The 17,282-nt window shown below is 41.9% G+C and overlaps 1 protein-coding gene across 14 annotated transcripts in view; it reads left to right on the top strand.

Moving 5' to 3' along the window:
• CELF2 (CUGBP Elav-like family member 2) overlaps positions 1–17,282 on the top strand; it is a 563,629-nt gene that overhangs the window by 462,588 nt on the left and 83,759 nt on the right. For all 14 annotated transcript variants that reach the window (XM_061468608.1, XM_061468599.1, XM_061468594.1 and 11 more), the window contains one exon: positions 1,290–1,372. In XM_061468608.1, coding sequence (XP_061324592.1) covers positions 1,290–1,372 — 83 coding nt within the window. The remainder of the gene's footprint in view (positions 1–1,289; positions 1,373–17,282) is intronic.

Below are 17,282 nucleotides of genomic sequence, written 5' to 3' on the forward strand. Positions count from 1 at the left end.
AAGCAGGTTTTTACTTCAGTAGCCACTTCTGCCTCCCAACTAGCATTACCCAGCATGTTTTTCCTCTCTGCATCCCCGTTGCTCTGTAAGAGGTTTGGGGTCTCTTCTTAATGTGACATGGCTCCAAAGCAGGGTCTATGGGACAAGGGCTGCATTCAGCTCTGCTGTATTTCCTCTATGGACAGAGTTGCAACTCCAAGGGTGGTCATACGTCCCTGATCTGCTGTGCTGGGTGGGAACTATTTAAGCATGAATTTTCCTTATGTATATATACCTGCAGTCTCAGGTTTATGTATACAAGCATGTGAGAGGTGCTTTTTAAAAGTAAAGTTGAAATCACAAGCTGGGATACTGTGTTAAGCATCATACATTCAACATGGATGCAAGGTCCCCCTGTAGTAAGCTCTCTGCACATGCCCTGTTCATGCCTAGAAACAGATTGCAGCAAGTCAGATCCTGGTCCTTGCTTCTTAGTCTCATGCCTGTCATGTTCTGGCTCTTCCCTGGGAATCTACTTGTGAGCCCTGTCCTGCCCTGGGGCTGGTGTTGATCTGCCTGGATTGTATGTCCTGTGGGAGGAGTAACTTTAAATGTTTGCAGTGGAGAAAGCAGCAGCAATGTGTGTTTGGTCCCACAGACAACCTGGTTGGACCACACTTCCAAAGGGAAAACTATAGGATTAAGGCAACCAAAACTGTCCTGCTGAAGTTAAGACAGATGCAGGGGGAGCAGAGCCTCACTTACGCTGTCAAGCATCAGCAGCCTCCACTACCCCACCAGTGGTGAATTCTCCTGTAGCTTATTTTTCCCTCTGTAACTGAGATGAGTGTCCTACCTGTTTTCACATAGAAGGAACAAACTGTAGCTCTTACATATAAGGCTCCATAAATAAGGTCCTGCTTTAACCTGATTTTCTGTCTGGGGTGCAACAATGAATTCCTGCTGCTTGAGCTTACCCTGTTGCTTATATTCAAAATATAATGGGGAGCCTTCAGAAAAATAGAACCTTATTTATACTGTACAAAGCCAATTGGATTTTGGTTAACAATTTCTAAGTGATTGCAGTTCACTAACAATGTAGGTGTGCTATAGATGCAATGCACAGGGGGTGACATTTTATTTTAAACCATAAAAGCTTTCTTTTATTCATGTCATTCAAGCAGACTCATGATAATTCGCATTTCCAGCTTTCATAATGTGTTTTTCAACCGCTGTTTTTTGTCCCTCCCTATTGTACTCTCACAAATCATACTCACTAATTTCTGAAAGCTTTTCATTTCTCTCTATAGGTTGTTGTTTCGTAACATTTTATACCAGAAAAGCTGCTCTTGAGGCACAGAATGCACTGCACAATATTAAAACTTTACCTGGGGTGAGTACATTTGCTTTTTGATTCTAATTATTTTATTGCCAGCAAAAAAATATCCCTTTTGCTCAAGATGCTGCTTGGTGCCCTACATGACCTTGATCTCTTCAAGGGAGGGTGGCTAACCTGATGGTCTCTCCTGTAACAGTGCCAGTCCTGTAGCAATGGCATCATCTCAAAAGGCAGTTGCTCTTCTGTAGAAAGTCCCTAGGCTGGAAACAGTGCTGATTCCTGCTGACTCGAGGCAGTTACTGAAACACAGTGTGCATTCAATTCTTTCTTTATTTAAGGGGGAGGAAGAGGGGGGAAAAAACATATGGCAGGAAAACACCTCCCTTCTCCACCTGAGAAGGGAGAGAAGAGGAAAAGACAAAATACAGCCAACTCTGTTAAATGCAGCCTTTATCCACATGGTTTCTAAACAACCTGACTGTGTTGGTGTGGCGGCTGCACATCAGGGTACCCTAAAGAGTGGCACCACGTAGCTGCTTGCAGTGTCATCCTGTTTCCTGTCCCCACCTCTCCTCAGCAACCTGTGCTCAATGACACCTCACACCGGTGGTTGAAACAATTGTAGTTGTGTTGTACAGACTGTAGCTTGTGTTATCCTACAGATGTAAGTTACAGGGTAAAAAGAAGTATATCACTGGTAATAGCATGATGGAACTCTGAAATGTTCTTGTTCCAATGTATTCGTTTATTTTACTGAACATAGTCAAATACTTTGGGGATGGGAAAGGAAAAATATAAGGGATGGGGGATATTCCCTGTTGATGTAGGGGAAGTGTTCAACAGTATGGTTGGAGTGTGTGGTTACAGCCACAAAAATAAATGCATATATAGAGCACTGCATAAATAAATAGAACATTGGCTGGACTGACAGTTACATGACCAATATCTCCCTTAGTTCCTATGTCCTCTGTGTGCAATTGGGCGCTATGTGTTCGAAAAATTCACATCTGGCCAGCTCACTTTATACAGCTCCCGTTAGAAAAGCCACCTCATCTGTCATGAAAATGACCAAGGTAGACAAGTATGTTGGATATATCCCCGTGAGTCCTGCTAATTCACCAAGGTAAAATGGGAGACATTCACTCGTGAAAGTGCTGGAAGAGGCAGTAGGAATTCTGCAGAGGTAGGCCAGCTACAAACAAATGAAAGAAAAATTGTGGCACTTCAGATTCAAGCCTTGTTTTCCAGCAGCTGCCCCTTGCAAAGGACGGTGTTGAGGCCTTACAAGCGGCAGGCTCATCTTTTGAGGGTGTAGAGGGTGGATGTGCCATCCTCAGAGAGACAGGAATGCTCTGAGGGACAATTCCCTTTGAGACCTCTTCAGAGCTCAGGTTGAATCTTCTGGCTCTGCAACCCCACTTGTTGGTTTCCATCCCCACTGCCAGAAAATGCTGAGCCCTTCGATGAATGTTCTCTAACCTGGTTCAGCTAGTATTATGCTTACTTAACCCAACTCGTCGTGTAATTGCTGTCCAAACTGCTTTGAGTCAAATGGTCGTGCTGAGTGGCTGGGTAGAGTGGACACTTAAGTGGAAGTGGTCCCAGGCTGCTGGAGCCAGCATCCCTGGGTCCAGGTAGGCTATGGGACCCTACCCTGAAGCTCTACCACATCACTGCCCTTGGAAGCAGAGAGGGTCCTTTTGTTTGCTCTGCTCTTCCCTGAGGCCCTCGAGCTGGCTGCTGTGTTTTGGGTGATCTCAGTTGTCCCAGTGGGCGATTCAGAGAGGCAGACTCCTTCCCTGACTTCCTCATGTGTCTCTAGCTCTTTGTCATTTAAAACTTACTTTTGCAGGCTGTGATTTTCTATCCTGACTGTGAGGTTACAAACTTATCCTTTAAGGAAATAGGAAAATTACATTCCCGTGTCTCTGGGGCCTGGGCTTTAAAAATATTCCTGATACTGCCAGAGATGTGAAGATTTTCCTTTGAGATAAGTTGTTATACCACCTTCTTAAAGGGACACTTCTAACAAAGAGAAGCAACTCAAATACAGGTTCATTGCTTCTCTTCGAGAATGATTCAGCACATATTATGCGACAGATTCCATATTCCTGTATTTTGCATGTGCTGTATGCTGCATTCAGTGTATATGGTGATACTGCTATGCTGCATCTGTGTGTTCCCAAAATAACTTCATTTCAGCACACTTTAAAGTTGTGGCGCATGTGCTGCAAACCCTTCAATTCATACAGGATTCTCCTGGTATGAAGTTTAGCAATTTCCATGTCGTTAGCCCTTGCCTGCTAAGCAGCTTTCACTGGAAGAGCAGGAATCAGCAGTGGATATATCCACATGTGAAACAGTCTCAGGGCAAATGGAGGCAATCTTCTGGCAGAGTTACAACGAGGGATGAATTTGGATCAGGTTCATTTGGGCATCCAGTGTCAGCCTGCAAGATATGGTATGTAGGAGGCTCTGTAATAAGGTGTCTGCTGGAAACAAAAGAATCCCTGCCTTCCACTTTTACTATAATACCACCATGCGTCAGATAAGAGGCATCCTTAATTAGCCCAGGAAGAAAATCCAAGGCAAAAGCAGGTGATTTATTACTGCAAGGTAAGGAACGATGGCAGAGGCGGATGCAGGGGGCTGCAGGGGTGCTGCAGTGATTGAAACTCACCTGCATTTTACCTGCACACATGTATAACCCGTACTGCTGCAGTAGCATGGAGGAAAATACATCTGTGTTCCTTAAATCATACAAGCCAGATTATTTTGTCTGTTAGTATCTTCATTTCTTGCATGCAGACTTGCTTCACGTGCCTTGGTAAGCAGGTTTTGGATCAGCACTGGTGAAGCCAAAAAAGTGAGGGTTTAGTGTGAAATTTATCCCCCTTGTGATACTGCACATCCAGTTTAATTTAGGTAGGTATTTAATCAAAGCCTGCAGTGTTCTGTTTCTACATCGACTTTTTTGCATGGGCCTCATCCTTAAGGGAGGTATAAAAACACGAGTGCTTTATCTGCTCCTTTGAGCTGCACCCTTTTAGTGGACATGAAGAAAATAAGACCAGACATAAATGATTAATACAGAATCTTGGAAGAAAATATTGCAGGGTGCCTTGCTGTTTGATTACAAGCCTTGGAATTAGTCAACATTTCCATAATTCTAAACCAATATACACCTGTTTTCCCACTGTGATGTGAAGGCACAACTTAATTTAACAGAAACCCCGCTGTGCTAAATCTCTCATTAAATACCAAGCTAGTTCTGTAATTTAAAGTTGCAGCACCACTATTTTAACTGAATTGCCTTTGTATTATAAAATTAATAAGAAGTTAATGATGCACTTTGCTGTATTCTCTCAGATACGTGTTTTTTTCACAGCGACAACAACAAAAAAGAAAGATAAAGAAGAAAAGCATGTCACCAGCTGACATCTCAAGGCTTTTCTGGTTTTAATCATTTTCCTGAGGATAAAATTCATTTAAAAGATTATTTTTTTTTTACACTTTTAAAAACTTTCAGCATAAGTAGGATCAAACATTGTCTTTTTCCTCATGATTAGTATAATCTCTCTGTTAGTCATAATATTCCTTGTCATACAATGGAGCTTTTATCTTTCCCCCAAAATGTATTTAGATGTCGCTTGTTATGGTAGGATTGCTGCTAGGCAGAGAAGATACACAGTGTTTGAGAAATACAGGCATATTGATATATATAATACATATCCACGCAGTAGGGACAGTTCTGTTTGCTTGGTGCTGGCATCACAAGTAGCTTTTATGCCTTGTAAATGAACAACGTGAATTTCCAGATGTGTCTTTTCAGATACAGCACGCAAGCACATAGCTCATAACCTAACTCATAGGGATGTGGTTTGTATTATTCAGCTTCCAGTCAGCTTTTCTTTGAATGTTTGTTTGGATTTTGTTTTAAAAGGCTGAAGGGAGGAAAGGGAAAACCTCAAATTGAATGTAATAATGATCTTAGAAATGTGCTTCCTTGGGATGAGATGTAGAACTGAGGCCTTTAACTAGTCTCATCTTCATTAAGGATCTCATGGCTTTGTTAGTGGTGTTTAACTTCTATTCCCTAAACAAAATAATCCAATAAATTCCACCCATCTAAATGTATTCCGTACCTTCACTTAGATGTAATAATCTTAGTTCCCCTGTGCTCTAATTTGCTGCTTAGTGAAAATTGGCTTCTGTATAGAGGGCAAATCTCAAAGAGCTCTATGCAGGGACTGCTTTAGCTGCCTTCATGGCACTGGCATTTTTTGTTTGTTTTAGTTTTAACATGCATTAGTTTAAAACCAGAATGTGCTCTGTTTTTCTAACTAATGCATCTTGTAGGATTTCCTGGCAAGAGTTAAGTGCAGATAGGTTACACAAGAGCACTATATGTTGGTTGGATTCTTGGAGACAAATAGACAAATAAATACATCTTTAATTTCATGCAGAAGCTGTTTGAAGTCCGGAATCGATGGGAACCCATTTGTAAAATCAACACCTAAAATCTGCCTCTTTGGAGTCTTTGTTCTGCGTTTGAAGTGAGATTGATCTGACATGGCAGCAATTATTTGTTGCCTATATGTATATTTTTGCATATATCCTCATAGCTAAGATTATCACAAAAAATAATTTACAGCCCACACTGTTTAAGCCTTAGCATTCCTATGCTTTTAATGATTAATGGTTTATGCAGTTCTTACTTCAAATAGGATATACTGTTCCAAGTAGCAGCAAACCCTTTGTATTGAAGTTCTGGCACGAAATTAGGACATTAGCTGTATGAATCAATTTAATTAAGAATCTAACAATGGAGAAATGCAGTTTTGAGACGGCTCTTAAACCTTTTAACAGCAAGGAGGAGTTTGTAAGATCCATCTTGCAAAACACTCATGGCTTCCTTTGTGCCACATGTTGTCGAGGGAAAGATTTTTCAGTTTGTACATTAAAAGAATTACTGCTGGTTTCATTGGATGTTATTTCCGTGATAGGGAAACAGGACTGTCTTAGAGGATACTTTTCCTTAAGTATCATGTGCTGGCTGGAAGGAAACTTCAGGGTCCATTTAGGGGTGTAGAGTATGAAAAACTGAGTTTTAAAGAGGAACTTGGATCAAAGGAGGGCCAAAGAAATGATCAGAAGCTTCTCTCCTGTGGAGTCAGGCTGAGAGAGTTGGGGTTGTTCAGCCTGGAGAAGAGAAGGCTCCAGGGAGACCTCATTATGGCTTTTCAGTGCTTAAAAGGGGCCCATAAGAAAGATGGGGAAGAGACTTTTTTAGCAGGGCCTTTTGCAACAGGACAAGGAGTGATGGTTTTAAACTAAATGAGGGGAGGTTCAGGCTGGATGTGAGGAAAAATTCTTTCCAATGAGGGTGGTAAAATCCTGGCACAGGTTGCCCAGAGAGACGGTGGATGCACCATCGAGCAACCTGATCTAGTTGGAGATCAGGTTGGACTAGACGAGCTTTGGAGGTCCCTTCCAACCCAAACCATTCTATGATTCTATTATCATTCTTCTCTTTGGTACCCGTTCACCGTAGGGTTTGTTCTGCCCTACACCAAGCTGACAGTCATCATCATGATGCCAGTCTGCTTTGGGGCTCCCCCTTGGCTCCACAGACCACCTCAGGCTTCACGTTAGTGTAAAACCCACTCGGTCTTGCTACGTGCCATGGTGTTGTTATCACATGTATCACAAGGAATCACCATGGCCCCTCGGGGGTATGGGGCTTAAGGCGTTGTAACATGGGAGAGAAATCTCAGCACTGTGCTGAATCGGTTTAGCAGGTTATTTAACCTTCAGAATAATCTGCGTCCGTGACGCCTTACTATGAATCCACATTCACTTTCTGATAAAATACCATTTGAACAAGGAGCAAAGAAGCAAATACATGTCTGATTTTCACTTTACATCATGAGCTAGTTTCTAATGAATATCCCGGTACACTCCTTTCTGGGGTAACGCTTTAATATCCAGTTCCCTTCTCTGCTTTAGGCCTTATGAGTTGTCAGTACTTTATGAACATTATGTAAAAATTACCTGTAATAAAGAGGTAATCATCCAATATGACTTGAATAATAGCCTGAATATGATATATCAGTGACTTTGAGAGATTTTGACAAACAGAAAGGGAATTCAAAGAGCAATTAAGTTAGTTAAGGGATTGCAGTGATTGATTTATGATGACAAATTAAACTAATTCAGTACCCATATAGCATGGCCAAATGCTGTTTAATGAAGGATCCAAAAAGTCTAGAACTGCTTAAAGGATAAAAATAACCAGATGGGAAAGTGGAGGATTCCCAGGGTGCGCCTATTCCTAGGAATTGAGCTACAAGACATTGAATGATGTTAAGAAAGTGAATCTGGCCCATTTCTTTCTTCAAAATATTATGCAAATGGAACCACTTAATGATACATATTCCAGCTCCGAAGTGGGTTTTTATTATGCAAATACACCTCTGCCACCTCAATACAAGTTGCCATAACTTTGCCACTTAAATGAAAAATCAGTATTTGCACTAAATTCAGGTACCTTAGTAGGAAGGTTGGCTTTGCACCTACCATTGTGTGAAAGACAGAACAGATCACCAACTGAACAACTGTAAAAAGGGACTCAGGAGCCCAGTGAAATCCCTGTAAGTAGCAGAGCTTGCAGCTTAATGGTGGAGTGATGGTTGTTGTGCAGGTGTAGGGAGAGGGGAATATTGACAGTGAAAATAACTTCTTTAAATTGAATTCAATTCAGAATTATATTGTCCCTTTCTCTCAATGAAGAAGGGGGGCAGATTCACCTTCCTGTACAGCCTGACCATTAGGATAGCTTTCTGGCATGCAGGAGAATGCAGTTCATGTCCTCTCTGGCTTGTTTGTTATAAGGATTTAATTTAAATTGACCTTACAGATCCTTCACCACTGGACTTGGTTGAGATTGGAGGTCACTCTTTCTCCTCTTGAAGCTGTTCCATTGTGTATGAAAATACTAAACTCTCATGGGGTTGAAAGAAATCAAGCAAAAGCACTTGGTTGCCTAGTACTGAGGGCAGTGACTCAAGAATTGTGCTATCAGAATATGAGTCAGTGCTCTAATAAGTATTTTTATTATTTGGTAAAGCTTGAAATGTTTGGAAGATGCTCTCTAAGAACAGGGAAGTACAGGAAGATCTATTGACCTGGAACACTGGGAGAAGGAGGCTAAGCATCGATCTACCTTACTCAGGGGAGGATGATGCCACAGCCTAACCCCTGGAATATGTCAGGAGGGTATAGAGCTGCATGGGGTATGGACATCAGTGAGCTGTTTCAGATCCCAGATGCTCCTATCAGACTGTTGCTTTTCCCTGATGTAGCAGGTCTGCTGAAAAGCCAGGAGCTCATTAGCCCAGCTGCAAATGCAGTTAGATGCACACTGGATTTTTTAGATAGCTCTTTTGGAGTAGTTCAGGGTACATTTTTTGCAGTATAACAACATTGGGATGGAAACTAAGTAATGCAAAATTCTGGCTTAACCGCAGAAAAATTCCCTACTGTGAAGCCCATCCCCAAAAGGCCGAACTGTTCTGGTGTGTGACTTCTGATTTCCATAACTCCGGACAGTTGAGGTCATCACTTTGCAAAGTGCCTCCAGAATTCAGCATCCAACTTAGAACATCTTACTCAGCGAGGCTGGAGGATCTGTTCACAGGATATCACTTCCTAGCTGGGTACCCAGAAATCACTGACTGGAGAACCATTTGCTGTGTGCTTCAGGATGGAAAATGGAACACAATTGAGAGGCCATCGCTGGAGTACTCTAGGGTATTGCAAAGCTCACCAAGATTTAGGTGGGATGCTTAGCTAAGGATAATAGCCCAGGCACTCTCTTAAGCAGCTATTTATCCTGCTGCTGGTGTTAGCTGTTTTCTGCTATCTGGAACAGAAAGTACAGGTGCTTCAGTCAGCCTCATTAGCACCATGACACAAGCTATTAAAATTGTCTTTGTAATGAAAAACTAGTTCAGGGAGCCTTCCTAGCTGCCTGACTATTCCTACAATAGTGAAATTAGAAAGGCAAATCATAAACAATGTTGCAGGCATCAGGAAGCAACATCATTAGAGATGCCCTTGGATGCCATTTACCTGCCTCAACAGCATTGTTTGGCGCCCATGGGTTTGAGTTATGTTATTACTGAAGAGGCTGGGCTTCATGGCACGTTTATAGCAGAGAGATTGTTTGTTCAGCAGTCTTCTGCCATTGTGTCCAGCCCTATCAGCTGTGCTGCTTCTTTCAAAGACTTCTGTTGCGTGGTCTGTGGCTCTGTGCATTGCTATCGAAGGGATGCAGTGATGTCTCATTTAGTGTTTGTACTCCTGTGGTGGTGCAGGAAGCTGAGGAATCCCTAGCTAGCTTTCTTCCATCTCAATCAGGTAATGAACCATGCTGTTGAGATGCACCATGCTGTTTATATGTGACAACATACATGATGAGAGAGAAAAACCTAAGTCCTGACTTGTTTGTGGTCATTAGAAACCCCATAATATGTCCTGGAAAACCAGGTGAAACGGGGCAGCTTGATTGAGCCTCCTGCTCTAGTAACACACTTTGGCAATTATATTCTGCCTAATTAAAAATGCTCTTTGCAGACCCAGAGAGATAATTGATTTTTTTGCTCTTTGTCCAGAAGAAATTATCATCTTCATCAGCTTAGTTGGCGGAGCCACTTTGTCTGCTCTTCCCCTGTGGTGTGCAGAGCAATCCTTTCTCCTCTTGCCAGTGGGGTCGCTGGGGCTGCTAGAAATACTTTGGATTCATTTGGGTGCAGGTACCTCTCTGGGGTACAGATGTGTTCAACTGATTGTCATGGTAGACATCCAAAACCTGTAGGGACACTGAATTCCCAACCTGAAAAGTTAAAGAAGACCCCTGATGGCAGAGCTTGTATTTCATTCTGTTAGTGTATGGAGCAAGTGATCAGCACCCTCTGAAACAGAGAGCAAATATCATTAAAGTGTTATATACCTTTTAATGGGAAAAGCAGTACCAGGATGGGCAAAGCTAATGTTTGCCTTACTTTTGGACTGGCCCATTTTTTCACTTGTGGCTTTGCTGAAATCAGTAATGGCTTTGCTCCCAGAATGTAACCTGAATATCTCCGGGAGTGGAGAGAAGCAGTCATTGAAAAACATGCCACCATAACTCCATTATTAGCGAAAGCCCTTTTCTGTTGCTTGTGCCAGGGAAGTTAAAAAAGCAAAAACTGAAAAAAAAACCCCACCATTGAACTAAACAGAGTCTTAAGCAGTGGTAAACAAAATGTAGTTCCTTTGTGGTTGATTTTTATCCAGCTGCAGCCAAATATCAAAGCGATATCAAAGGAAAGCTACCCATTAATTAATTCAGACTGGCTTCACAAAGCAAGCTGGAGCTTTTGCTGATATCTGATTCTGACAACTTCCTAATCTTCACAAGTTGTCATTAAGAGTGGCATTAAAGCAGTCTGCAGTCAATCCCAGCTCTCGCCCATTGTAGCTCAGAGATGGGCTATCTCCCGTCGCAGGAGGAGGGGGGGATGCTCAAGCAGGGGTTAGAATAAGCAACTTTGCTTCTTTGCAAATGGAATTTGCAGTGTATCAGGGAATCTCATGAATACATTGCCTCTGTCATTCATTCTACGAATGCTCACCCAATCCCACTTGCAGCCATTACAAGTTGCAGGGAGTGGAAATTTTCTCTTCTGAAAGAGAAACACAAGGAAAAAACAGAGAGGGGAAAAAACAGAAAGAAGCTGATGTCTGAAAGGAATAATTGGAAGTCTGTAATGATCTTTAAGAAAGTATGAATAGAGCCTTATGACTGTTTTCAAGATAGAGAATTTAGGATTCTGGGTGGAATAAGATTGTGGAAAATAAGATACTAATCAGAGGGTAAGATTAATTTTAAACTAAGAACAACTTTGAGCAACCTAGTCTAATAGAAGGTGTCCCTGCCCGTGATAGGGCGTTGGAATTGGATGAGCTTTAAGGTCCCTTCCAACCCAAAACATTCTGGGATTGTATGAACTGAAAGCTAGGCACCTCCATAAGTGAAGCTTGTAATTCCACTGTGAAAATAAACAAAACGCTCCCGTGTTCCTTACTGCCACCAGGATCTTTCAATGGGATTACAGCCTCATGCAGGGATGCGAGGTATGTGATACCTTTGTATTTCTATTCAGCTGCGAATGGCTCAAATGACTGAAGGGAGTCTGTGTTCCAGGCCACCACTTGAGCAAGTATCTGCCAGAGAGCAACTAATGCTATTTTGTGGCCAATTCATGAGGATACCTTAGAGGAAAATATGCTGTGTTATTATACAGTATGTTCATTTCCAATATTGTGAGGAATACAGAGACGATAAATGCCTTTGTGGGAGTACCCTCACCACAGCAGCATGGATGTAGACGATGCATTTATTTCCTCCAGGGACAAGCACTGCCCAAATACTGTTGACAAATGGGAATTCTTTTTGATTGTGCACAGAGCTGAGGATCTACCATCATAAATAAAACTTAGATCAAGTATCAGGAAAAAACAGTATCTGCCCAATTAGAATAATCTTCTAAAGGAAACAAAGGTAAATCCCAGTCCTTACAGGCATTTGAGGTAGGAAAGGATTAGAAAATATGTGATAGGCAGTAATCCTGTAGTGGCATTAAGTCATTCGAGATGAACTACTGGATTTTGTCATCTCTCATTTCTGCAGTTACTAAGAAGTGAAAGAATTTGCTATGCTTGCATGAATATAGAATCCTCCTATTTGTACAAAAATATATGATTAACCCAAAAATAAAGACATTGGTAAGTAAGGGCTACAGTCAGTTTAAATGCTGTGCTTACACACTTAGGTCTGGATGGCTCTGAGGGTTGCTCAGGCAGGCGTGTCGCTTGCCTCTTGTGACCCTATTCACTTTGCAAAGAACAACAAGGGTTTATCCCAGTTTAGAAGTGTCCTGATAGCTAACAGCTCTCACGTCTGGCACTTGTCTTCCTCGCTGTTGATGTGACAGCCAAAAATAGAGGGTGTGACTTGGTGAAAATGTCTTTTCTGCACCCATGCCGTCCTCCCCTGTGCTTTCGTTGCCTTCTGCTGCCTTCACTGAAGCTGCAGCAGCCCTCAGGCTGCATTAGCCCTGCTCAGAATAAATAGCATACGCCAAGAAACCAGGAGTTCAAGACTTCCCGTAGCTCCAAATGCTCCCTTTGGAGCAGGTAGGATGAATGATGTAAGAGCTTTTCGCTCAGTTGGTTTTATCAGAGGACCTTGCTGATAGCTCCGGGTGGCCTCCAGCTGTTCCACCTGAAGCCATCTCTGCAAAGAGATTTCTTTGACCTTTAGGCAAGTTGTGCATAAAGATGTTATTCACGGGGCACAGCACAGAGAAAACTTCTAAATGAGTAGGATAGCAATATAAGGAATAAGTAAGAGAAGGCAACTTTCCACATACTGGCATTTACAGTGCCTACAGGAACCATGATGGTGCTTTTTCAAGAGAATCAGGGGGCCCAGTCTGTGGAAAAAATGCATTAAGGTTCATATTTGGGGTCAGGTGTTAGTTGAGAGCTTTACAGATGGGTGGAGGCAGGTTGATTTTGGCCTTCCTGTTCCTGATACTGTCCCTTTTACTAATGAAAGCTTAATCACAGCTCAGTCCAGATACCACCGCCAGCTGGAACTGACTCATTCTTCAAAAAATATACGTTTCTGCTAATGTTGTCCATGTTTTTCCTTGTTTGTTTAACTTCCCAACCAATGAATTTAAATACATTAGAATTCCTTCAGATTAGCATCATAAATGTATATTGCATGTTTAGTATGAATAAAAAATACTTCCCTCCTCCCAAACAAAACACTGGCAAAGTACATCAGCTACAGAGATGCGAACAAAAAACAACCTTAAAGAGAATGAGTTCATACAAGGGGTGGTTAAAAATTACATGGTTACTTAATGTGATTGCGGCTGCTCTTTGTAATTGTGCGTATACACATCTAGAGGGTCATCTTTTCATGTGGACAGTGCCTGTTCGTGTATGGTTGTGGCTGGAGACTGCAATAACATTCTGTTTTCATAGGTGGATCAAATATCAAGCTATCTTTTTTTTTCATTCTCTTTCCACAGCCAGATTATTTCGCCACTGCAGAGTATTGGCATAACACCGGGAGCTTTTATTTGGATGCTGATACTGGATAGTTGTGGAAAATTCCTGTAACTTCAGCTCATGGAGAGCTTAAATAGAATTTATGAGCCATATCCTCATTTGGCGTAACATATTATGGCTCTGCTGGTTAAACAATAAAACTGTACTGCTTACCCAGCTGATCACAGTCAGGCAAGGAGGATTTTTGACATCTTCATTCAAAAACCCTTTTCTACCTGAACGCTTTGGCTATTCCCTGCAATATTTAGAGGGGCATGCTGTTGACAAGTAGCTGGGGATTAGTCTGTGTTTGGTAGCAGGGAGGAATTTGACTGCCTGCCTGACTGCTGGAAGGGTGGGAATTACGGATCAAGACTTGTATTCTGGACTCAGAACTGCTCTACACCTTTGCTAAGTGAAAACAGCAGCAGCCCCACATCATCAGTGCCAACTCTTTGTTTAAATTGTACGCTTTGGTCTAATTTAAAAGGTAGAATTTTGATAGAAGTTATAATTTTGATGCTTTTGGGGTTTATTTTAGACTTACCTCAATCACACTTTTTTAGCTGGATGTTCTTGCTGGTACATTGTAATGCAAATATGACAGCTTTCCAAAAAGAACTTTAAAAAAAAAAATGAAATCCCATAGCCTAGAATTTGAGTTTTGTACCTGATGATAGACTCTACTTTCTCTCAGAAGAGGGGACCAAGTGCGTTGTTGGATCAAGGTGACCTTCCGTGCTGCAAAAAGAGTCAGGCAACATTTCAGAAAGGCAGGAAAGCATAGTCAGGGGCTAAGATCTACTTGGTAAATGAACAGAAAAATCTGTGATGTGAAATTGAAGGAGTGGTTGAAGCTGTTTTTTCTCTATTGAGTGAAGCCCCAAAATGGAGAAGATAAGTGTAGATGAGATAACATTGTAAAGAAACAGAGGAGCCCCTAAGGCCGGGTTGGACAGAGCCTTGGGTGACATGGTTTAGTGTGAGGTGTCCCTGCCCATGGCAGGGGGCTGGAACTGGATGATCTTAAGGTCCTTTCCAGCCCTAACTATGCTATGATTCTATGAAATGTTTCTGTCGCTAGTCATTCCATTTAAAGGGTTACTTCCTTAATTTCAGCTTGGCAAAGGTAAAGGATATTGCTGAGCATAATCACGTGGTGTTTTCCCAGAGCACAGTTCACAGAGGAGACAGTACATGCAAGCGCAGAACAGCATATATCTTAAAATAGCAAAGGGGCTTGCAAAGCAAGCATTTAATATCCTGGTAGCCATGCCCTCAGTCACAGCGAGTTTGTGTTTTGCATTACAAAAGCCATTGCATGTTTTTAAAAGCCTTTCATTTAAACCCAGTTTATTCACAGTCATTAGCAGCCTAAAGAGAGCTTACTTTATTTTTGTTTAATATTGTGTTCCGAGGAGGAGAAGAAGGGGGTAGAGGATTGCTTTGTTTTCCTCACAGGTTTCTAAAAGTCATCCTAGATGTTGATGTGATATCAGAGCGATTTATGTAGAAAGGGAGGGGTTCATGTGGCCCAGGCTCAAACATGAGCGCCTGAAAATGGTGCCCGCAGCGTGAGCTACTTGAAGTTTTCTGTTTGGCAGCAGGGAGGGTTTATTAAGATGGGAATATTATGTTGAGTCTTCACAGATTCTGAAGTGATAAATGAGAAGGGCAAACTTCCCTGAGCATGCCCTCAGGAGCCGGTGCTTCCTAAGCAGGGGATTTTATTTTTGTTGAGGAAATGTGAAATATGCCTCTTCAGACCACTAAAGTAAGCACAAGCCTGTGCTTTGCTGCCTCCCCCATCTGGGATAGTTAAGGGACCTCTGTTTCATTCCCATGGTAGGCGGAAAGACTTCATGGAAGATGAGATAATAGGTAGCATGTTTTGGCTTTGCTCTAGCTCTGTTTTCCAAATGTTAGTATGGGGGAAGTGCTCTTAGATTTGAAGGAAAAGTACTCCTTTTTAAGTCTGAACCTCCTGTTGACTTCTGGAAACCAACACCCAACTGGGGAGACGGAAGAAAACACGGCTTCAGAACACTTGAGTCATGTCCAGTGGGACATTGACTGTAAAGCTTGTGTCATGCTGGGAATTGAGTCTTGGCATCATAGGTCATGCTCAGCAAATCCACCCAGGCACAAGGCTGCGTTAATTATTAGCTGAGATCCCCAACCCACAACAGCTTCACTGGCATTTGGTTCCTCCAGCTATCCTGGATGTCTGCTTCAGGTTCTTACGTTACATCTTGAGTAGGGTATCTAGGGAGTAGTGTTGTAAAACAAAACCTGCTTGTGTGGAGTACACCAGCTCATTAATGCCTTACCTACACCTGGTGATAAAACTACAAGATGTTGGCTTGAGAGACTTGGCTTTGGTCGTGGAATAACCCCAGATAAATCATGTCTAGCCTCTGTGCCTTTTTTCCCTCCTTGTCTTTCCTTTCTGCTAGAAAGAGATAGCAGCAGTAAGCACCTTACAATGGTGTCGGAAGGAGAAATCAATTAGAGCATGAGGAACTCGGGTTTTGCTGCGGTGCGGACAGCTCACCTGCCTCCGGTCGGATAGTCACTGTGGGCCATGCCGTGCCTCCCCACATGAGGCTGGGCAAGTTGACGCTTCAGTGCCCTTCATTTTCCACTCAGAAATGTGGGCAGTGATTTTTGCTCCTCGCAGTTACCTTGAATGGGTGTTAAAACTCAGTCAATTAATGTCATGGGGAGTTTTGTTGTCTTTCTGCGCCTTATCATTTTAATGCAAGGGGGGGGGGGAAATGAACACTTTGGCGTGCAAATTTCAATTGGCAAAATGTCAACAAAAGTTATTGCTGCTGCAGATGAGATGGATAACTCTTGCTGTTAAAATAATATCTGATGTTTTGCTCGGATGTCTAATGGATTTGCTTTGTAAGAATGGATGATACAAAATATCCCCAAGGCATTATTCCCAACAAGATATAGAAGCCCACTGAATGTCTATTTTTAGGATTCAATAGGTTCTGTAAAGGCTCATTTGTTTGAAGAGAAGCTAGTTAATCACTCTGGTTTCCGTGTGATTTGGAAGAGAGAAATTTTGGTACTACCTCTGCTTCCTTATCTCGGCTCCGTTTGGCTCAAGTGTGTCCTGGAGTTGTTGCCATTTGTGTGGGTGGTGAGAAATGAAGGAATTAAATAAATGGAGTAGAACTGCTAACAGAGCAGCAGTACTTATTTGTACATTAGGAAGCAAAGTCGTCACTTCTAAGACAGCCAACTTTTTCATTTCTATATCAGGGTACCACTTCTAAAGGAGACGGCGTGTTATAGCCTAATTAGTAAATGTATGGGAGGAACAGCAGGATGCAGGGCTGCCTGTGGAAGGAATCGCTGGAATATTATTATTATTATTATTATTATTATTATTATTATTATTATTATTATTATTATTTTAAAACGCATTGGTTTTAGTCTCTCAAGCTAATGTTCAATTTAACTTGAATTTAAAACACGGAGTGTAGAGGATTGCAAATGACTGAGCTGGAAAGCTTCCAATAGTCATTGAATTTCAGCAGTTCCTGCGTTATCTGGTAAAAGAAACAACTTGTTTTAAGCAAGCTATATGCTTGTTTCTGTGCTCTAAATAGAAAATAATGATGTTACGCATTACTGCATGAACTATATTTGGCATCCACCAGCAATATTCATTTTCCTCTGCTTTTCTCCCTTCCTTCTTCGCTCTCTCCTTTTCTCTCTCTCTCCAGCATATGCATGTATATATGTCTGATGGTAATCTAGGATGCCAAGTAACAGACCA

Source organism: Pezoporus flaviventris, unplaced genomic scaffold, assembly GCF_033815535.1.
Source record: "Pezoporus flaviventris isolate CSIRO_AGI_PZ_B2104156 unplaced genomic scaffold, CSIRO_AGI_Pfla_v1 ptg000049l, whole genome shotgun sequence".
Taxonomy (NCBI): Eukaryota; Metazoa; Chordata; class Aves; order Psittaciformes; family Psittacidae; genus Pezoporus; species Pezoporus flaviventris.